The following is a 22,339-nucleotide window of genomic DNA, read 5'->3' on the forward strand; positions in this document are numbered from 1 at the left end:
TAATGCAGGAGACATAGGTTCAATCCCTGGGTCAGAAAGATCCCCTGGAGAAGGGAATAGCAACCCACCCTAGTATTCTTGCCTGGAGAATTCCACGGACAAGAAGAATGACAGGCTACAGTCCATGGGGTCATAAAGAGTCAGACTTGGGCGAGTGACCAACACTTTTACCCATATCTATATATAGATTTTAGCTTAGGGGAAATAAAATGCCACCAAAAATGTCATCTGAATTGCTCTCTTTTCAATATACCCATAAGTAGAATGTAAAACTCATCACTGTAACAGTTGTTATAATGTGCAGCAAATGGTACTATCAGAACTCTTCTCATTAAAATTCTAATGAAGCAATTGTGTCTTCCTTTAGGGATAGCACAAAATGCTCAAACTAGGAAGTTTATTTCAAAATGAGACACTAAAATGAGCAAAGCTCTGCAACTCTGCCTTTTGACTGTGATATTTATCAATGTTTCTCATCATTAAGACTCTCTGCTCCCTCCCACTCAACATGGACATACAGATAAATGCTGAGAATTCCAATCTTACAGAACACATGGAAATTTCCCCACAAGATACACAAGTCCATAAATCAGGGTGGCAATGGGAGCTCTTGTTATTTTAACACATTGACAGTAATAACATCTTCTAAACGTAATTGTAAAATGCAATTTTCAGCTCCTTAAATCAGTTAGCATACAGCATGGTTTCTGACAACACCTATGGATTATTCTCAAATGATCATAGCAGTAACAGCTCTTCCACAAATGAGAAAAGTTGTGATAAATTCACAACTGAATCAAACTCATGGAATATTTTCACTGGGTACCACCATCAACTTAAAGGAAAGGAAAAAAAGGTGACACGTCCAGAAACTGAAAGTGAAACTGGAGGCCTGGCTCATTCCTAAAATAAGAATGAGGGAAAACTGCACTGGCAAAGTATACTTCTTGTTCTCTAGACAAAAATCAGTGTTTCCATTTCAAAAACCTCTGTGCTCATTTATTACATAAATCATGACCACCTTAGTCCTTGAAAGAGTTAATTCACTACACTGGTAAGCAACTCTGCTCTACATAAAGAGCTCTAAATTACCTATGCTAAGGCAAATGAAGTCTGAGTATAAGTAATAATTCAAAACAGCAAACAGCAACATACATTTCTTTGAGCTTCGCAAAGCTTTGCATGATTTTTTATACTTGATAAACTTACATTCCTAATGATGCTGTGCTAAGAAGGATATTAAAAAGAGGGAGGAGTAGAAGGGAGGAGTGGAACAAGCCCAGAATTGGAAAAATTCTGTTAGTGTAAAGCTCTTCCAGGATCCAAAATTTTCTATAAATACCCTTATATTATTGATAATTAGTTAATGGGTAAATAGACTTGGCTAAACAGGGTATTTGATCTATTTATAATCATATTTAGAAGATGGACCCTACTGATATTTCCTGACTAAATAATGCATTGTTCACTTTATAAAAAGTCGCCAGAAAGCAATATTTTATATAAGCCCCTAACTGCTACCACAGGAAGTTCTGTCATTATGATAAGGATCAGTTTGTTGCATAGAAAATCATGTAACCATTTAAAGAGATGTTCTTGTACTGAATCATGAGATAAGTGGATTTACTACTAATGATCATGTGGCCACTTACATGCTGCTGAAATACCCAATTTCAATAAAAAATCAATAAGGCATTGTGAATCTTTTTTAATAATCTTCCTGTAGCATCATGAAGAAGAATGTAGCTGCTTGATCTGGTTAAGTGACTCTCAGAAACAACTGGCTGCTTTTCACAGGAGCTGAAAGAGAAGATGGACGAGCTCCTGCCTTTGATTCCTGTGCTAGAACAGTACAAAACAGATGCCAAGTTAATCACCCAATTCAAGGAGGAAATCCGGAATCTGTCTGCTGTCCTCACGGGAATTCAGGAGGAGATCGGTGCCTATGACTATGAGGAGCTACATCAAAGGGTGCTCAGCTTGGAAACCAGACTTCGTGACTGCATGAAGAAGCTAAGTGAGTAGAGCAATTCCATTTGTCCAGCTTGTGTTTTTAAGTAGTTTCAATGAAAACTGCTCTCTTGCATTTTGCAAATAGTCATGAACTCCTAATTATAGGGAAATTAGTGCCTGCTTTCTAAGTGTAAAGCAAGTGTTCCTTAAAGGCTTAAGCATTCCTGGTCTTTCTGATTAACAGCTGCCTGACTTCCAGAGCACCCTGTGACTGTTTGATCACTTGAAATAAAGAGGTCTGACAGACGCAGCAATTCTATTGGCTACACTATGAAAATAAGTTTTATTTCAAACAGAGGATAGGTGATGATCAATCACTGCTTGGCCAAGGGGAGAGGGAAGCCATTTCTGGTAGTGGAGGAAGTTAGAGACTGGGGAAAACGATATTGCCCTGGGAACAAATGTGAAATAGCAATGTTAAAGGAAACGACAACCATTCCTCTACCATGCAGAGCTGCTATCAGATGCCCTGATCCACTCAAGAAATAAAAAGGAGGCACCTACTCAAATGCATATTCACTGCTCTACAAGGGGCCAAGCATTTGACTTGTGTCATGGATTCAAATTCTTAACTACTAAAATGTGTAGTTCAACCTGGTCTGAGTTTACAAACTTTTCTGTTGCATGCATAAGCTAGTTACTCAATTGAAGTCATCAGGAGGCTAGTTTGTAACTTATATGAAATAAATAATGGTCCACGAATTGAATAGGGAGGGGTTGTAAGGCCATTTAGAAATAATATTTTAGTTGTTGATGTGACATGATAGGATTTGGAAGGGGGGTGCTCAATAACCATTGAAAGTGTTTTCTCAAGGAAAAGAAACTTTTCTAGAATATGAAATAAACTGGAAAGAGGACTGAAGAATTTGAAAAAAAGAATTTCTAGCAAAGAAACATTCAGAGAATAAATGTAAATACTTAAAATTTGGATGACTTACAAGGACATTTTAAAGACTACTTATTTTACAGATGCAATCCAAATGATAAAAACAGCTGAATTGCAAAATGTTGCATTCAGTAATCACAGTCTCAAAATAAAGTGGGGAATAACCACATGGGAGGCCCTACAGCAGTCATCTCAGAATTTCCAAGAGACTCCAACAAAATCAATCAGAAGGAAGTAACATAAACTCCTAAGGGTAAACACATGTGTAGTAACCCTCAGTTCCTTATTTCCCATCATGCAAGGGCCATACTTTTTCACCTAAGGTCATGACTCGAGTAGTTTCCACTACTTGCTCTTCTGCACCCACTGTCCACATTATTGCCAAAGAGATTTTTAAAAATATAAATCTGAAATTATTTTCCTCTGCATCCTATGCATCCCTTATGCCCTAGGATACAGTCGCTCCTAGGGTATGAGGCTTAGGACGCCCTTCATGTGTGGTCCTCCCTACATCCTCATTGCTCCTGCTGCTGCTAAGTCACTTCAGTCGTGTCCAACTCTTTGTGACCCCATGGACTGCAGCCCGCCTGGCTCCTCTGTCTGTGGGATTTCCCAGGCAAGAATACTGGAGTGGGCTGCCATTTCCTTCTCCAGGGGGTCTTCCTGACCTAGGGATTGAACCCATGATTCTTACATCTCTTGCACTGGCAGGTGAGTTCTTTACCACTAGTACCACCTGGGAAGCCCATATCCTCATTTTAGGTCCTGTCTTTTCTCCCCTTACACACTATGTCCCAGTTTCACATGTGGTCTACACTCTAACCATAGGACCATCATTGAGGCTTGGTTTGTCCCTTTTCCTGAAACACTCTCTTATCTTTTCTTTATCAATAAATACACTTTCACTTGCCACATGTGACAAAGTCTTATTCATTTTGCAGGTCTCAATTTAAATGTTATGCCTCATCAGAATCTTCACAGCCCTCTCCCTGTACCCTCTCAAATCTTGATGTCTCATCAATGATTGGACTTTCCATGTTTCATTATCATTTTGTATGTAACTGAATGATTCTTTTGCTAGAGTCTTGTTCCACAAGAATAAGTACAGTGTCTATGAAATTTACTCTAAATACTGTATCTCTCAATGCCTTAAAACCTTATTAAATTAGTAAAATTTGCTGAATAAATTAAAACTATAAGCAGTCATATAACAATTTCTAAACTTTCAACAGAGTAAATATTAGGTATTTCAAAAATTAACAGAACAATCTCTTTTACTTACAAAAAAAATTATCTCCTTCAGCCACATATTTGTGTCAAGATGGCACAGGACTGACTAAGACTAAGCATGGGAAAAGTCATTTAATACAACACTTATAAACTCCTTTATATGGTTTGCTTTTATAATTCAAACTGTGGAGTTTACTGCTAATGGAAAATAGGTAAACATTACTGACATAAATTCTGCTGTTATATTTTATTCTTTTTTTAATCAAGAAATACTTTTAGTTCTATGTACAGATTGATTTCATAGCTTTCTAAATGATGTCTGCACCAAACAAGAAAAAAAAATCCCAAATAAAGAATTCTTTGAGGGCTCTCAATATGTAAGTTACTTTAGTGGTTCAAAGAAGTATCCAAATGCATATTTATTAGCCCATAAAACATCTGGGTAAAGATTTTCTGTAAATGACGGTACATAGGACTGGTCTATGTAGGACTTCAATTTGATGTGGAAGAGGTCCATTTGTTGTTGGTGAACCATTAAAGACCTTGTATATCAATTCACTCTGTCATTCCTACCATTTTACAATAAACCCAAGCCACTGGTTTTGTATGCTAAGTCCAGGCACCTACTTAGCACAAATGGATTCTGCTAAAAAAAAAAAAAAAAAAAAAAAGACAAGCAACAGAAACACTCTACAGCTAGTCATCACCTTGGAGTGTGCCAAGTTATGTTTTTGAAGGATTAACACAGAAAACTCTTGGGATTTGCTATACTTTAGAAGTGAACTTTACTTCTGACATATAGGGCTTCCCTTGTAGCTCACATGATAAAAATCTGCTTGCAGTGCAGGAGACCCAGGTTCGATCCCTGGGTTAGAAAGATCCCTGGAGAAGGAAATGGCAACCCACTCCAGTATCCTTGCCTGGAAAATCTCATGGACAGAGGAGCCTGGTGGGCTGCATCCCATAGAGTCACAAAGAGTCTGGCACGACTGAGTGACTAACACTTACTTACTCACTTACTTCTGACATATACTCTGAGTTTACTTAGCTGGAAAACATTTCTTCTACAGTTAGGTAATTCTACACTTCTCTCAGCTCTTTCTCAACCCTGTTTGTTTTTTCTAATCCACATATAACTTCTGACACAGAATCTCCCCCAATATTAAAAATTATATTTGGGACAAAAACGGTTAATCTATGCAGACACAAATTCAACATATTTCTCCTTACTGAAACATGGATAATGTCTCTATGGTGTCCTTAGGCCTCAGGACTGTGATCAGCAATATATATCAAAGACTCATTTAATTAATTTTCCACCATGGACCACAAGTTTAAAAGAATGTGTCAAATAAATTGTATTAATTAGTTAACATGTTTTTGGTAACTACAACAAAAAGTTTATTGAAGCAAAACTGTATCTAGGTAATGAAGAACAAGTAAAAAAACATGAAATCATGCTATTCTATTTTTATTTTAACTAATCAAAAATATACAATCTAGCAAACAATATATTATCAGTTCAGTTCAGTCACTCACTCGTGTCCAACTCTGCGACCCCAGGGACTGCAGCACGCCAGGCTTCTCTGTCCATCATCAACTCCCTGAGTTTACTCAAACTCATGTCCATTGAGTCAGTGATGCCATCCAACCATCTCATCCTCTGTCGTCCCCTCCTCCCCCTGCCTTCAATTTTTCCCAGCATGAAGGTCTTTTCAAATGAGTCAGCTCTTCACATCAGGTGGCCAAAGTATTGGAGTTTGAGCTTCAGCATCAGTCCTTCCAATGAATATTCAGGACTGATTTCCTTTAGAATGGACTGGTTGGATCTCCTTGCAGTCCAAGGGACTCTCAAGAGTCTTCTCCAACACCACAGTTCAAAAGCATCAATTCTTCAGCGCTCAGCTTTCTTTATAGTCCAACTCTCACATCCATACATGACTACTGGAAAAACCATAGCCTTGACTAGACAGACCTTTGTTGGCAAAGTAATGTCTCTGCTTTTCAATATGCTGTCCAGGTTGGTCATAACTTTTCTTCCAAGGAAGAAGCATCTTTTAATTTCATGGCTGCAGTCACCATCTGCGGTCATTTTGGAGCCCCCCAAAATTAAGTCTGCCACTGTTTCCACTGTTTCCCCATCTATTTGCCATGAAGTGATGGGACTGAATGCCATGATCTTTGTTTTCTGAATGTTGAGCTTTAAGCCAACTTTTTCTCTCTCCTCTTTCACTTTCATCAAGAGGCTCTTTAGTTCCTCTTCACTTTCTGCCATAAGAGTGGTGTCATCTGCATATCTGAGGTTATTGATATTTCCCCCAGCAATCTTGATTCCAGCTTGTGCTTCATCCAGCCCAGCAAATATAGATATCAAATAGCAATAACATTAGTATTTACTTTTTTATTTAATAAGATGAATGCTCTTTGATTAATTGATATGACCTTATAAAATACTGAAAATAGTTCTCACATCACAAGTACTTCACTTTAGATGATCAGTAGCCCTCAGATCTCCATTCACTTAACAAAGAGGCCAGTGCCACAACCAATGATTGTAACTCATTTATACTTTTGTTCCAAGAATGGTTTGGGGCATTTGGGTACTTTTCGCCATCATACCATGTTTATGCCAATTCATCAAAACCATTTACTGAGGCTCTCTGAGCAAAGAGGTTTGCTATTGGCTTAATTACAGTACAGAAAACATGTCCAGGTAGAGAGAGACAGCCCTGACACTGTGAGAGTCACACTGGTTCCTGAAAAAATCTTTATATTTTTTCATTAGAAAAAGAATTACTCCAATTTCAATGGAAGTACTTGGTTAGGTACATATATTTACATCAGAAAATACAAATATATATATATAAAACTTTGTGTGACACTAAGTTATAATTTGAGTAACACTTTACTTAGTTTTCGTAATCCCTGAAAATTTGTACAGATTGGACCAACTTATCTCTGTGAACTCTTTTAGCTGCCTACCCAGCAGTATCTCATAAAGAAGTGCCTGAATATCAAAATATTAAAACATACAGACTCAGAAAATAGATGTTAAATTAGGACCATTCACAGTAAACGTAGAGGGGAAAAAAACAAACATATCAGGAGTTCAATGTTCCAAAAAGGTCTAAAATCCAGCTACTATGCTGTTCAGATGTAGAGTGGGATATTGAATAATTATGATATCAGCAATATAGTAACAGGAGCAAGAAGGCTTATCCATCAGTGACATCTTTGTTCTTCACAAAAGCCTCAACACACAACAGGCAATTAATAGAGTATAAAAATGGACTGGTGAAAGAAAATAAAATTGCAACTATGAGAAATACATTTCCACTCACCTTGGCAGTTGATTGTTTTTAGGAAAAATGTCAGTGTAAGTCACACGAATTTTAAGAAACTAAAAAACAAACTAGTATCATTGCCTGCAAAGTTTAACTTAATAAGGTCATGAGAAGGAATCATAAGTCACTGAGACCACTAGCGCGCCATTCAGCTTATTTCTTCTAGGGAATTAAAGTTTTAGAGAAAATAAAAATTAGAAAAAAAAAAAAAAAAAGCTTCAACAGCAATGCACCCTAGTGGCCTGAATAAGGTACAGTAATGCTGTTTCCTAAGTACTTAATTTTCTCCTGTGAGGGACTGAATAAAGTCCCCTGTGCTTAATTAAATCATATCACATTCCAAGGCCTGCAAACTATAATTATATGCCTGTGAGAATCTAACTGGAAAAGCACAGTTAATGCTCTTGCACAACCCCTGAGATCACCAATAGAAATCTAATGTAGATTATAATCAGGCTTTCTGACTTTCCAGCCCTTTACACTCCCCTCCCACTTCCTTATGTTACTTCTATTTTAGGGCAATGGTTTGGTGCCATCTAGTGAAGTCCAAGACACACCCTCCTATTACAGGAGCAGTTCTGAGCCTTGATGTTTAACAGAAGTAACAGCATTAGAAACTTGAAATTATAAGTAATTTCAACTTTGGTTACAATCTTTATCATGTTTATGCCAAATTAGTTGTAAAAGAAAAACCAAATTGTCTTTGTGACAATAATCTTATTTGTACATTCAATAAATATTTATTAACTCTCCAGTGTGCACTGGCACTTAACTAGGTATTTGGGATACAAAGATGAGTAGTAGGCAGTGCCCTTCTACTGCCAAGAAGCTTGCATTATCATGAGGAATGCTGAGAGCCTACTGCTTGACAGACACTCTGCCAGCTTTTTTATGTATGTTAGTCATAACTGCTGTAAGAACTGTAGGTCGGGTATTATTATTAGCAATTTATGGAACAGATACTCAGCTTAAATTTGCCAAAAGTACATGTTGGAGGCAGCAACTCTAATCCCAAATCCTTCTGAGTTCAAAAATGGAGATTTCTTTCTCACACATTGTATCTTTTGTTGGGTACACAATAACAAAGCCACAATGGGCTTCCCTTGTGGCTCAGCTGGTAAGAATCTGTCTGCATTGCAGGAGACCTGGGTTTGATCCCTGGGTTGGGAAGATCCCCTGCAGAATGAAAAGGCTACCCAATCCCATATTCTGGCCTGGAGAATTCCATGGACTGTATAGTCTATGGGGTCGCAAAGAGTTGGACACAAATGAGCAACTTTCACTTTCACTTTAGTAACAGAGAAATGCTCAGGATATCTCAGTACATTTAACTCAGTAAATAGAACCCAATTGCTGTAGAAAGAAGTGAGTCATTTTTTATTCTTCCCTTCACTTCACTTGCACAGAATTACCACATCTTTACCTCTCCCTCACGGATTTCTCAAAACCACCTCTTTACATCCACACTTCCACCACCCTAATCCAGAACACCATTCATCACCACTCAGATGGAATATTACAAAGACCTCCAAAGCACTCCCCTTACCTGAAGTCATTCCTGCTCCACCACAATACATATTTATACTCTTTTTGAAATGCAAATCTAATTATATCACACCATGTTTAAGTGATTTTCCTTTAAAATTAAATCTAAATAGCTGTTCATGATTTGTTTCAATGACATGGATCCTGCCTCGCTCTGCCTTTTCTCTCCAATTCTCATCATGCACTCACTCTAAGCGTTAGTCATTCTAATCTTTTCAATTTCTCAATCTTGCATGCTTCTTCACCTCCTGGACTCTGAATTTCCTCTCCATCTTACTTATTCAAATTTGAAGCTTGCTTTTTAATTTTAGACCAGATACCAACTTTTCTATGGAGACTTCTCTGATTGCTCCTTAACAGGGCTGAATTCCCTTAGCATGGTCTCCCACATGGCACTTCAGATATTTTACACAAAATGCCCATTTGCTTTTCTTTACTCTTTACCACCTTATGGAGTTATCCCTGCACTGAGAAGTCAGGGATCATCTGTGTCTTGTTTCAGTTGAATCTATATAGAGTATGATAAAATATCTGAAACATAATAGGTAAAAATTAGTGTCTATAGAGGCTCTGAGAGCAAATACTATTTTTAAAATAAAAAGCTTTATGTTGCTTTCAAGAAATAAATCAGTGTACGTCAACTATAAAATACTATTTTGGGGGGAAAAAGACAACAAAAATACAACCTTTTTTTTAGTCTTGGTTTTGTTGCAATCTGTTCTTTTAAGAGCAATGCAGTATTTCATTCAGAATACCTGATATTTGGCTCTACTTATCACCTAAAGCAAAAGATAGTAAAAATCTCAGTGAAAGGAAGAATTAACAGAAAAGTCAAACTGTGTGCCTGAGATTTAACTTGCAGATTTAATGGAAGAAATTTATAAGAATACCTCCTCAAATTAAATTGAGAACTTCTCTGGTGGCTCAGACAGTAAAGCGTCTGCCTACAGTGTGGGAGATCCTGGTTTGAGCCCTGGGTCGGGAAGATTCCCTGGAGAAGGAAATGGTGATCCACTCCAGTACTCTTGCCTGGAAAATCCAATGGACGGAGGAGCCTGATAGGCTACAGCCCAATGGGGTCGCAAGGAGTCGGACATGACTGAGTGATTTCACTTTCACTCTCACATTTATTAAGGAGTCCTATTCTTCCTAAGTGAAGAATAGCACTTTTCACTTTGAAGAACAGCACTTCCTAAGTCCTATTCTTCCTAAGTGAAAGAGTGAAAAACTTGGCTTAAAACTCAACATTCAGAAAACTAAAATCATCACATCCGGTCCCATCACTTCATGGCAAATAGACAGGGAAACAATGGAAACAGTGAGAGATTTTACCTTGGTGGTGGTGGGGGGCTCCAAAATCACTGCAGATGGTAACTGCAGCCATGAAATTAAAAGATGTTTCCTCCTTGGAAGAAAAGCTGACCAACCTAGACAGTATATTAAAAAGCAGAGACATTACTTTGTCAACCAAGGTCTGTATAGTCAAAGCTACAGTTTTTCCAGTAGTCATGTATGGATGTGAGAGTTGGACTACAAAGAAAGTGTGTACCGAAGAACTAATGCTTTTTAACTGTGGTGTTGGCAAAGACTTTTAAGAGTCCTTTGGACTGCAGGGAGATCCAACCAGTCTATCCTAAAGGAAATCAGTCCTGAATATTCATTGGAAGGACTGATGCTGAAGCTCAAACTCCAATACTTGGGCTACCTGATGCAAAGAACTGACTCACTGGAAAAGACCCTGATGCTGGGAAATTTGAAGGTGGGAGGAGATGGGGATGACAGAGGATGAGATTGTTGGATGGCATCAAGGACTCAAAGGACATGAGTTTGAGTAAACTCTGGGAATTGGTGATGGATTGGGAAGCCTGGCATGCTGCTGTCCATGGGGTTGCAAAGAGTCGGACTTGAATGAGTGACTGAACTGAACTGATTCTTCCTAAAATTCAAAATTACAATATAAAATGCTACTTCTCTAGTGTCCATGAACTTGATAATTCATTATTCTGGAACCCTGAGGTCCTAGTGATTTTAGGACATTTTGGGAGTACTTTATATACTTTGTTCTACCATAAATTGTTTATTATTTATCTTTCTTTTCTATGTCCTACATTTTTCTAGATTGCAACTAAATTATAAGCCTTTTAACAATATAAAACCTGTTTTTTTCAGAGGCAAGCGTGAATTGCCAAATTACTGGTTTTCAGGATACAATTCTACTCCATTTAGTTTGGATATTAAATCAGTTTCTCCTTAAAGATGCATGCATAATATAAGCTTTAGCTCAGAAAAAGTTCAGGCAGTTTTTAAAATAATTTAAGAGTAAAATTCTGTTAATTTTGGATAGTGGAGGTATTTAGACACATTATTCTTGATCGCATTTACCAGACACCCACTGAAAACTCATTCTAAGCCATGCAATACAGCATCTATATGTCCATTCTTATCCCCCAACTTTCCTTCAGCAGCACAGTTGGTGAGATTAGACATGTAAATAAAAGGTTAAATAATATAAACAGATTTTACTATCCTATATGATGGAGACAAACCTAAGCAGCTTTAATAAACAGACTTCAAAGATCAAATCATATCTACTTCTTGCTACATGAGTTTTCCAACAGCCTTAAGTAAAAAGAAATAACATTCAGTCATAAACATATTTGCCACTTCATTTATTTATATGGTCATGGCCTTAGGATTCAAAGCCTTAGCTACTAGTCCAGGATATTACAAAGTACAATTATATATTAAAGAAATAAACAAAAAGACAGATGGTTTTTATGCTTCATTGATCCAAACAACTGATCTTCCTGTGGAATCCCAAATGATATCTTTTCCTGAACTACTTACTGATAAATATACATTGCAACTGATCATAAAAAAATTAATGTCTCAAAATCCTCAGAGTATTAAAATGGCTACTTTTTTCAACTACACATTCAGTATATTTTCTGAATATACAACTGTGCATATGTAGAACACTATAAAATGTTAATATTTTCATGTGTCCCACAGCAAACAAAAGAGCACAGCAGGGGAGAATCAATGAAGCAAGACTTCTAACTTCCTTTTATGCCAATCATTTTTGCAGGAACATTTATCTTTCAGGCATTTGGGAAAATTATCCTTTCTGTCTGGCCTCCTTTGTCCTCTTAGGAAGTGAGAGAAAAGTAGGAAAAATAATGTTTATTTGAGCAAAAGCCAGTTTGAGGGAATCAAGAAACAGAAATGACTTTTATTTTTTATTTTACTTTGTAACTTCTGTGCTCAGTCAGAATGAGAATACCTGTGTTTACTTAATACTACTACAAATTATAACTAAAGAAGTGCCCAGTTTTTATACATTCCTGCAATTCTAAGTTATTAATTTCACTTGACAAGATGAACTTTGGCTTAGGAATCTAATAACTATTTCTAAGAGAAGCTTCTATCCATTACATGTCCCCTTAGAGTAACAAAATGTTAAGCTTCAGAACTTACATCTCAGAGATGAGAAAACTCCATCCTAGAGAATAAGTACATTATCCAATATTATATGATGATTTAATATTATGACTCAGAAACCGATCTCCTGTCACTCACCTCACGATTCTAACCTAGATGAAATACACTGCACAAAGAACATTTCCTGAGAAACTGTGGAAGTAATAACAGAGAGACAAACAAAAACAAAACCATAAAAAGATAGTTCCGTGTTCAGTTCAGTCGCTCAGTCGTGTCCGACTCTTTGCGACCCCATGAACCGCAGCATGTCTATCGCCAACTCCCAGAGTCCACCCAAACCCATATCCATTGAGTTGGTGATGCCACCCAGCCATCTTATCCCCTGTCGTCCCCTTCTCCTCCTGCTCGCAATCTTTCTCAGTATCAGGGTCTTTTCAAATGAGTCAGCTCTTCGCATCAGGTGGCCAAAGTATTGGAGTGTCAGCTTCAACATCAGTCCTTCCAATGAACACCCAGGACTGATCTCCTTTAGGATGGACTGGTTGAATCGCCGTACTATCCAAAGGACTCTCAAGAGTCTTCTCCAACACCACAGTTCAAAAGCATCAATTCTTCTGCACTCAGCTTTCTTTATAGTCCAACTCACACATCCATACATGACCACTGGAAAAACCATAGTCTTGACTAAATGGACCTTTGTTGGCAAAGTAATGTCTCTGCTTTTTAATATGCTGTCTAGATTGGTCATAACTTTCCTTCCAAGGAGTAAGCGTCTTTTAATTTCATGGCTGCAATCACCATCTGTCATCTGCTTATGAAATTCATTTTTCCATTTGTATTATCAGTTTCTCCCTCTCTACTAGATTATTTATAAAGGCAAACAAATCTTTATTAAGCAATAAGAGTAACATCAGCGCAAGATGTTAGAGTAACTAAATTTTCCCACAACCTCATATTTCTCCACCCTCTTTTCTCTGCTTCTTAGTTAAAATAATCTTTTATAGCTCCTGCTTTAGTTTACAGTCTTTTCAAAACCAACTCTAACTCAGCTTCTGATCTCAACATTCTCTTCATTTGATTCTTCTAATCATGAATGACTTCTTGCTGCCAAATTCCATGATCATTTCTTTGATTATTTCTGAACAATCTCTGTATTCCCCCGAGGTCAGTACTTCATTCTTCCTAAACCATGTCCTTCTTTAGGATTTCTTAATACTATACTATTTTCCCTATTCCATTCGTAGCTTCTTATTCAGCTCTATACTGGGTGCTATAAATACTGTGATGTCCAGGAATTCTGTTCTATATGTTTTCCCTTCTTTGTGTGTGCCCTCTCTTCAAGGCTCTGGCTTTCACTAATATCAATGTGCTGAAGACTCTGAACATTGTCTCAGAAGGGTGTCCGCTATCTAGATTTGTATACTGTCATCTCTACCTCTCTACTGGTAAGGATAATAGCCATGAAGCAACGTAAAATAATTCATACAGTATTCTTGAGATTTGTTCCTAAACCCATTCGTTGCTGAGCATTTAATCTGAGTAAATGACTCTATAATCTGAACATCTGAACAAGTCAATATCTCAATTATTTTTCAATTTAAGATTTTCTTTCTCTTTCTACTTCATACTCTAACATCTAATCCAAAGCCTGGTCCCATTGACTTTATCCAAGAAAGAAAAAAATATTTATAACCCAAATACATCTATTTTTCTCCATCTTCATTCAGTTCAGTTGCTCAGTCATGTCTGACTCCTTGTGACCTGATGGATTGCAGCATGCCAGGCCTCCCTGTCCATCACCAACATCCAGAGTTTATTCAAACTCATCTCCATTGAGTCAGTGATGTCATCCAACCATTTTGTCCTCTGTCATCCCCTTCTCCTCCTGCCTTCAAGCTTTCTCAGAATTAGGGTCTTTTCCAATGAGTCAGTTCCTCGCATCAGGTGGTCCAAGTACTGGAGTTTCAGCTTCAACATCAGTCCTTGCAATGAATATTCAGGACTGATTTCCTTTAGGATGGACTGGTTGAATCTCCTTGCTGTCCAAGGGACTCTCGAGAGTCTTCTCCAACACCTCAATTCAAAAGCATCAATTCTTCCATGCTCAGCTTTCTTTATATTCCAACTCTCACATCCATACACGACTACTGGAAAAAACAGCTTTGACTAGAATTACTTTGTTGGCAAAGTAATGTTTCTGCTTTTTAATAAAGTGTCTAGGCTGGTCATAACTTTTCTTCCAAGGAGTAAGCACCTTTTGATTTCATGGCTGCAGTCACCATCTGCAGTCATTTTGGAGCCCAAAAATAAAGTCTGTCACTGTTTCCACTGTTTCCCCAACTATTTGCCATGAAGTGATGGGACCAGATGCCATGATCTTAGTTTTCTGAGTGTTAAGTTTTAAGCCAACTTTTTCACTCTCCTCTTACTTTCATCAAGAGACTCTTTAGTTCTTCACTTTCTGCCATAAGAGTTGTGTCATCTGTGTCATCTGAAGTTATTGATATTTCTCCTAACAATCTTGGTTCCAGTTTGTGCTTCATCCAGTCTTCATTACCACTTTCATTATCTCTCATCTGCCCAATGTGATAACATTCAATGGATCTCTTTACCTATATCTCCTCTACAATTAATTTTCTACGTATAGCTAGAGTGATCTTTTTTAAATACAACTCACATTTTGTCACTTTCTCATTTTGTTAAAATCCTCCAATAACTTTCCATTACACCTAGAATAAAATTCAAATACTTACTGTGATTTTGCAAAGCTTTATTCTATTCACTTCTACAACCTCACCATCTACTTTTCCAAGTTTTCTCCAGATACACTGGCCTTCTTCATTTTTAATTCAGTTTTCCTTTTAACTCTCAAGCATATTCAAATTCAGTTCCTTTGCATGAACAATAGCTAAGATTTATTGAACTATAATAATGGCTAACATTTATTAGACAATTAACTGTATATCAAACACTAATCAAAACATTTGGCATATATTTTTATATAATTCTCCCAATAACTGTTTGAGTTAGGTATTATTACTGCTATTACCCACCAGACACTGAGAGGTTACCAACTGTTCAAGACCCCCAGGGAGTGAGTAATAAAATCAGGATTCAAATCCAGGCAGATTTCTTAAACCATGCCTCCAATTACTTTAGAATCCTGCCTTCCTCTAGTTGATTCACGGTCTAAACGTATCTCTCTTCAAGGATCCATAGCTTCCTCCTTGTCAATTAGATCCCAAATTAAACATCACCTTCTCTGAAAGGTATTCCCTACCCACCCATCTAAAGCAATTCCCCTGTCCCTCTTTATCAAATTACTCTACTTAAATATACACTAAATTTATTCTTATCTGATCTATTAGCTAGGTTGCTTATTTTTCATTTATTTTCTCACTCTTCCCATCAAAATGTAAACTTCACCAGAACAGAGGGTTATGTCTTTCTCATCACTGTCTTTCTCATCATTCTCAGTTCAGTTCAGTGGCTCATTCAGGTCCAACTCTTTGTAACCCCATAAATGGCAGCATGCCAGGCTTCCCTGTCCATCACCAATTCCCAGAGCTTACTCAGACTCATGTCTATCATGAAGGTGATGCCATCCAACCATCTCATCCTCTGTCATCCCCTTGTCCTCTGGACTTCAATCTTTCCCAGCATCAGGGTGTTTTCCAGTGAGTCAGTTCTTCATATTAGGTGACCAAAGTATTGGAGTTTCAGCTTCAGCATCAGTCCTTCCAATAAATATTTAGGACTGATTTCCTTTAGGATGGACTGGTTGGATCCCCTTGCAGTCCAAGGGACTTTGAAGAGTCTTCCCCAATACCACATTTCAAAAGTGTCAATTCTTCCATGCTCAGCTTTCTTTATAGTTCAACTCTCATATCCTTACATGACTACTGGAAAAACCATAGCCTTGACTAGACTGACCTTTGTTGGCAAAGCAATGTCTCTGCTTTTTAATATGCTGTCTAGGTTGGTCTTAATTTTTCTTTCAAGGAGTAAGTGTTTTTTAATTCCATGGATGCAGTCACCATATGTGGTAATTTTTGAGCCCCACCAAATAAAGTCTGTCACTGTTTCCCCATCTATTTGCCATGGAGTAATGGGACAAGATGCCATGATCTTAGTTTTCTGAATGTTGAGTTTTAAGCCAGCTTTTTGACTCTCCTCTTTCACTTTCAAGAGGCTCTTTAGTTCTTCTTCACTTTCTGCAATAAGTATGGTGTCATCTGCATATCTGAGGTTATTGATATTTCTCCCGGCAAGGCAATCTTGATTCCAGCTTGTGATTCATCCAGCCCAGCATTTCGCATGATGTACTCTGCATATAAGTCAAATAAGCAGGGTGACAATATACAGCCTTGACATATTCTTTTCCCAATTTGGAACCAGTCTGTTGTTTCATGTCTAGTTCTAACTGTTGCTTCTTGACCTGCATACAGATTTCTCAGGAGGCAGTAAGGAGCTCTGGTATTCCCATCTCTTGAAGAATTTTCCATAGTTTTTTTGTGATCCACATAGTCAAAGGCTTTGGCATCTGGAACTCTCTTGCTTTTTCAATGATCCAATGGATGTTGGCAATTTGATCTCTGGTTCCTCTGCTTTTTCTAAATCCAGCTTGAAATTCTGGAAGTTCATGGTTCACATACTGTTGAAGCCTGGCTTGGAGAATTTTGAGCATTACTTTGCTAGCCTGTGAGAAGAGTGCAATTGTGTGGTTGTTTGAGAATTCTTTTTGATTGCCTTTCTTTGAGACTGGGATGAAAACACCTTTTCCAGTTCTGTGGCCACTGCTGAATTTTCCAGATTTGCTGGCATATGCGTGCAGCACTTTCACAGCATTATCTTTTAGGATTTGGAATAGCTCAACTGGAATTCCATCACCTCCACTAGATTTGTTCAACAAAACAAAAGTGAATTCTTCAAGTGTACTTTTTACATTAATACTACAAAAACTGGTTTACTGAAAGGCTGTCACTTTGGGATTAAAACTTGTGGTGAGCTGAGCTCAAATTCCGAATGGTACCAGAAAGACAAAGACAATGGTACCAGAAAGATATACAGAGAAAAATCAAAGTACACAAAACACAAAGTTCTTAAGGGTTTATAGGATCTTCCCTGGCCAGATTAGATACAAAACATTTTTATTTGGAACCAGAGCTAACACAGTTTCACAGGCATATTTTGAAAATGCTTTTCATCTAACTTATAAACCTATTCACTGAAATCTCCCAGAGTTAAATGTTTGTAAATTTATATTGATTTACTAGATAATAGGTATGTTACTTTCACACAGATAAGACCACTACCCTTATCAAGTGTTGTTAGACATAATAAGAAATATAACTCCATTAAACTTATCCTTTCAAGACTCTCACCTTCATTTTTTACAGAAAACAAAACATAGGAGATTAGTTGAATCTGCTTGTTTCTATGTTTGACCATTCATGGGTATGTTCTGAAGAAGAGTACAGGTAAAGGTGGCTTAAAATGAGATAAATTTCTAGTATCTAAGAAGCCTGTGTTAATGAAAGAAGTGTTATTATATAGTTCAGTACCCAGGGCTGAATTTCTATAAATTTTATTTATCATCAACAGATATTTAGTGCACTCAATGCTGCATCTTTTTTTCTCCAAATAGTTTTGCTCTGATAAATTCTACTTAACTTTCTTGCCAGTGGAATTCAAAAAAGGAAAAGAAGAGGAGCAGAAAGGATAGCATGTAAACAATCATATTTTGAGAAGCTAGAACCTATGAACCTATTTTGTCTTCCTGTTCACCTTATACCCTCAGTATCTAGCACAGTCCTGGTACATAGTAAATTCTCAGTAAATGGTTGTTTAAAAATACTTATTTCACATTTAAATCATAACTATTTATTTCACCCTCTATCATATTTCAGAGAAAAATCCTACTGCTGCAAGAGGAAAGCAAAGTCATTTTTAGTTGAGGTTTAGAAGCTTTTAACCTCTGGGGTAATTTCTTTCTTAATTCCTGGTCTAAACAGTATAAGGCTTAGCAGTATCTCTTTGCCATATAGATACAATGCTGGGGTAGAGCCAAATGCTTCAGAAACCAAGATACCCCAAACCACCGAAGTGTTATCAGTTTCTAGAAATGTTGATTCATAAGATTCATGGTGAGAATCCTAGTCCCAAAAAGCAGTAAGCCCAGAAAACAACTTAACATCTAAAGTATGCATATGACTGAAGGAAATATGAGCTTGGCATCCTCTTGCTTTGTCCAAGCGATATTTCAGTCTTCAGGCACTGGAGGCCACCTACGGCAACCAGGTCAATTTTGCTGAGAAGACAGGCTAAAAACCCCAGTTTGAGGTTTAACTTTATGGTCTGTCCATCTAAAATGTTATATTAAGCTTTGTAACTACAAAATCTCTATTCACTTTCAGCATCAAAACAGTCTGACATCATCGTAATTTATTACTGATCATGTTACCATTTGGTCATTTCCTCTGGGTATAAAGTTTTGTGGGGATGAAGATTATCTTACATTTATGTTTCATATTTGATACATTATATTGGTCTATCTCCAGAACTAATTTAAACTGGCATCTGAGATTCTTTGTATCTTCTTTTTTAAGATCATATAATGTTACTCACCTTTGAAAGATATTTTTAAGACATTTTAATCTAATTATTCCTTCTATAGAGAATAGATATTCAGTAGCTGCATATTCTTCCAAAGTCATCATCACTTACTATTCTGAAACAAAAAACAATTCTAGTGAAATCACATGATCAGTACCTTTTAGTACAGCTCCTGCAAATGTATTAAGCAATGTTATCACTTACTAGCTTATCTTAACACCTATATGAAGTGACTGATGAATGTTAAAATTCATAATATGGATTTTACCTTTTTAAGATTAAAAAAAACTGTAGAGAGAGAGATTGCATTATTAATTGTAAAATAGAGCAAGAAGTTTAGAGAACATGATTTCAATCTAGTGCTTACAGTACTGAAATCAAATTAAAATGCAGAGGATTCACAGCTTCCAATTCTGGAGACTATTTGTATCTGCAATTTCCAGCTACCTCCTAGACCTGCAAGGAAGCATGGCAAATAAAAATCTGGGAATGATTTTTCAATAGGCAGTATATAAATGTGACTTTTGCTTTTTTAATATCCACTTTTAAGTTTTTGCAACTATATTAACTTTTTAAATCATAATTCAATATTGTATGTGTATGGCTAGAATGAAAACCAACAGTCACCTCCTCTGCACCCACTGGCACTAACAGGTTAGAGGAAGAATGTCAAAATGGCAACCACCAGCATTGGCCTCAGCAAGGTGGCCTGAGATTGCAAAATTGCTCCCACTGGTGTCTCAGTCCACAGGTAGTATCCCAATTGCTTTACACATCTCCAGAAGATGCTTAAAGATCAGGAAGTGGATCCTCTTCACCTATGGTCCATGAACTTTTTAATCTGGTGCTTTGTTTTTCTCTTGTCAAGAGGCCCACCTCTGCCTCTTCTACCCATCTCAGTGCTATCCTCTTACCCTTTGTTGTGGAGGCTCTGTTCATTCAGCTTTCAGATCCCTTTCCAAGGGAATAATACTCCATTGGAACTATTCCATATGTAGTTGCAGATTTGCTGTATCCATGGAAGAAGGCGAGATCAGGATCTTCCTGCACTGCCATTTTCAGTGTTCTTAGATGCTGAGTCCCTTACTTTTCTTCAAAGCAGAGCAGCTCCATCCTCAGATCTTATCTCCTTTGCATAGACATGATTGCATCTCATTTAATCCTACACCTTTAATTAATTACCATTCTCCATCACTTTCTGCCTTCCAGAAATTTGTTAAAAATTTCTTCTCCTCTCACTGTTTTTGTACCATTCTCTTTGCTTTGACCCCCGCCCCCACATTTAACTTCTTTACCATCATTTTGATGAGATCATGCAAAATAAAGGCAATAAAAGCACTATTATCTATGTCAGTTACTTTTCATATTTCACCTACATTTGATATTTATATTTTGTTCAATGAAATAATTTATTGTTCACACTTAAGGAGGAAGCCACATATTTTACTTTGTGGTGTTTTGTTAGTAAAAAGGATGTCTTTCTATCTATCTCAACATACATATACTTTAAATTTTCATGCACTTTTATCATCTGTGCATTTACAAATATTTATGTAAGCCACCATTAAAGATTATATAGCTTTCACTTATTGAGTGCATTTAGAGAATACATTCAACTTGTACTCTTTCAGGATACATTTGGGGCTTCCCACATGGTGCCATGGTAAAGAATCTGCCTGCAATGCAGGAGACCTGAGTTCATTCCCTTGGTCAGGAAGATCCCCTGGAGTAGGAGATGACAACCCTCTCTAGTATTCTTGACTGGAAAATGTCATGGACAGAGGAGCCTGGCCGGCTATGGTCCATGGGGTTGCAAAGAGTCAGACATGACTAAGCATAACCCACCATATATTTACCTTTTTCTAGTTCAAACTGATATGTTTTACTCACATACTGTTCATGAGTTTATACCAACTTGAGCTAATAGGTTTAACCAACATCTTGCTATTCAGTATAAATAATGCCACTCAACTTCTGATTGGCTCAGTTTATCTAGTCTTGGGAAATTATAAAGTAACTCACTTATATAAAATGTACAAAGATGCTATCACATCTAGTTTTCTCAAAAAAAAAAAAAAAGAAGAAGAAATATCTTCAGCTTAGACTTTATAAAAAGCTGGAGATTACTTACTGTGTAGCTATCAATGAAGGAATGGAATAAAATATAATGTTATCATTTATCATCTTTCTAGCTGCATCCTTACTATTCTGCCAGTTATAAATTATTCTTATGATTAACACACATAGGAAAAAATTAGCCAAGATAAGCCCTAAGCTACAATTAGTTTTGCCCTTTATTTGCTTTCGGGAAATGTCCTTTTCTTTCCAAACACACAGGAACCAACAGGTACTAAGGAGAATTTTATCAATTCTAAGGACAGGCAGAAGTGGATAAGCAGCATGGGCCATATAGAACAATTTTTTAAGTGGAAAAAAAATAACAGAAAGGAAAAAGTAGTATAAATAATAGGAAATATTTCTTTGTTTAGACCAAAGTCAACATTGATAGACACTCAGAATGTGTATGATAAATTACTTTTAAATTTTGCTGTTAAAAAAATTCACAAAATGCCTGGGCTCCTTTTTCATTTAGACTTTGGCACTTATGATGTCTAAGCTCTTCCTAAGATTTTATTCATAACTAGGGCGATAAAAAGTATAATTTTTCAGCAAAGTCATTAATTTTTATCATTTATTATATCAACTGATGCTCTGTATCTTTCATGGCATGGGACGACAGGGTCTGAGAGCTTGATTTTTGAGAGATTTTTTTCCCTTGTACTAAAGCTTAGGGCTGCTCTACCAGACCTAAAGGCACTTTACCCTTCAAAACTTTACCTCATTCAGGCAGACTGTGATTACAGTGTTATTATTACATTCTATAAAAATAACTTTCACAGGAGCTGCTCATTTACCAGTAGAAACTGAAAGTCAGCTTATAGAATTCTTTCTGGCTTATAAAAGTAGTCCAAAGTGTGAAAGCAAGAAGAAAGAGGGTCAGGTGAGGGGAAGCTGAGCTAAAGATCAGGTAAACAGGTCCATGGATAGTTTAACTTTTCTGACTACTTAGAAACAGCAGCTGAATTGGTAAAATGACTTTCTTCATTTATTTCTGTCCAGATTATAGAAATAATTTCTCATTTTAAAACTCCACACTTTGGATTTACAGCACTGAAAAGCCACTACTTGTGATTCAAATTATAGTTAAATCTTAGCACCCAACATGAATGATCATTTATTTAGAATAAGTGATATTAATTCTCTT

General features: G+C 36.9%; 1 protein-coding gene across 2 annotated transcripts in view; it reads left to right on the plus strand.

Annotated features, from left to right (window-relative positions):
- Positions 1-22,339, plus strand: part of OLFM3 (olfactomedin 3) — a 231,194-nt gene that overhangs the window by 203,906 nt on the left and 4,949 nt on the right. For both annotated transcript variants that reach the window (XM_040232201.1, XM_040232202.1), the window contains exon 4: positions 1,798-2,017. In XM_040232201.1, coding sequence (XP_040088135.1) covers positions 1,798-2,017 — 220 coding nt within the window. The remainder of the gene's footprint in view (positions 1-1,797; positions 2,018-22,339) is intronic.

The sequence above is a fragment of the Oryx dammah genome, unplaced genomic scaffold, assembly GCF_014754425.2.
Source record: "Oryx dammah isolate SB20612 unplaced genomic scaffold, SCBI_Odam_1.1 HiC_scaffold_28, whole genome shotgun sequence".
Taxonomy (NCBI): Eukaryota; Metazoa; Chordata; class Mammalia; order Artiodactyla; family Bovidae; genus Oryx; species Oryx dammah.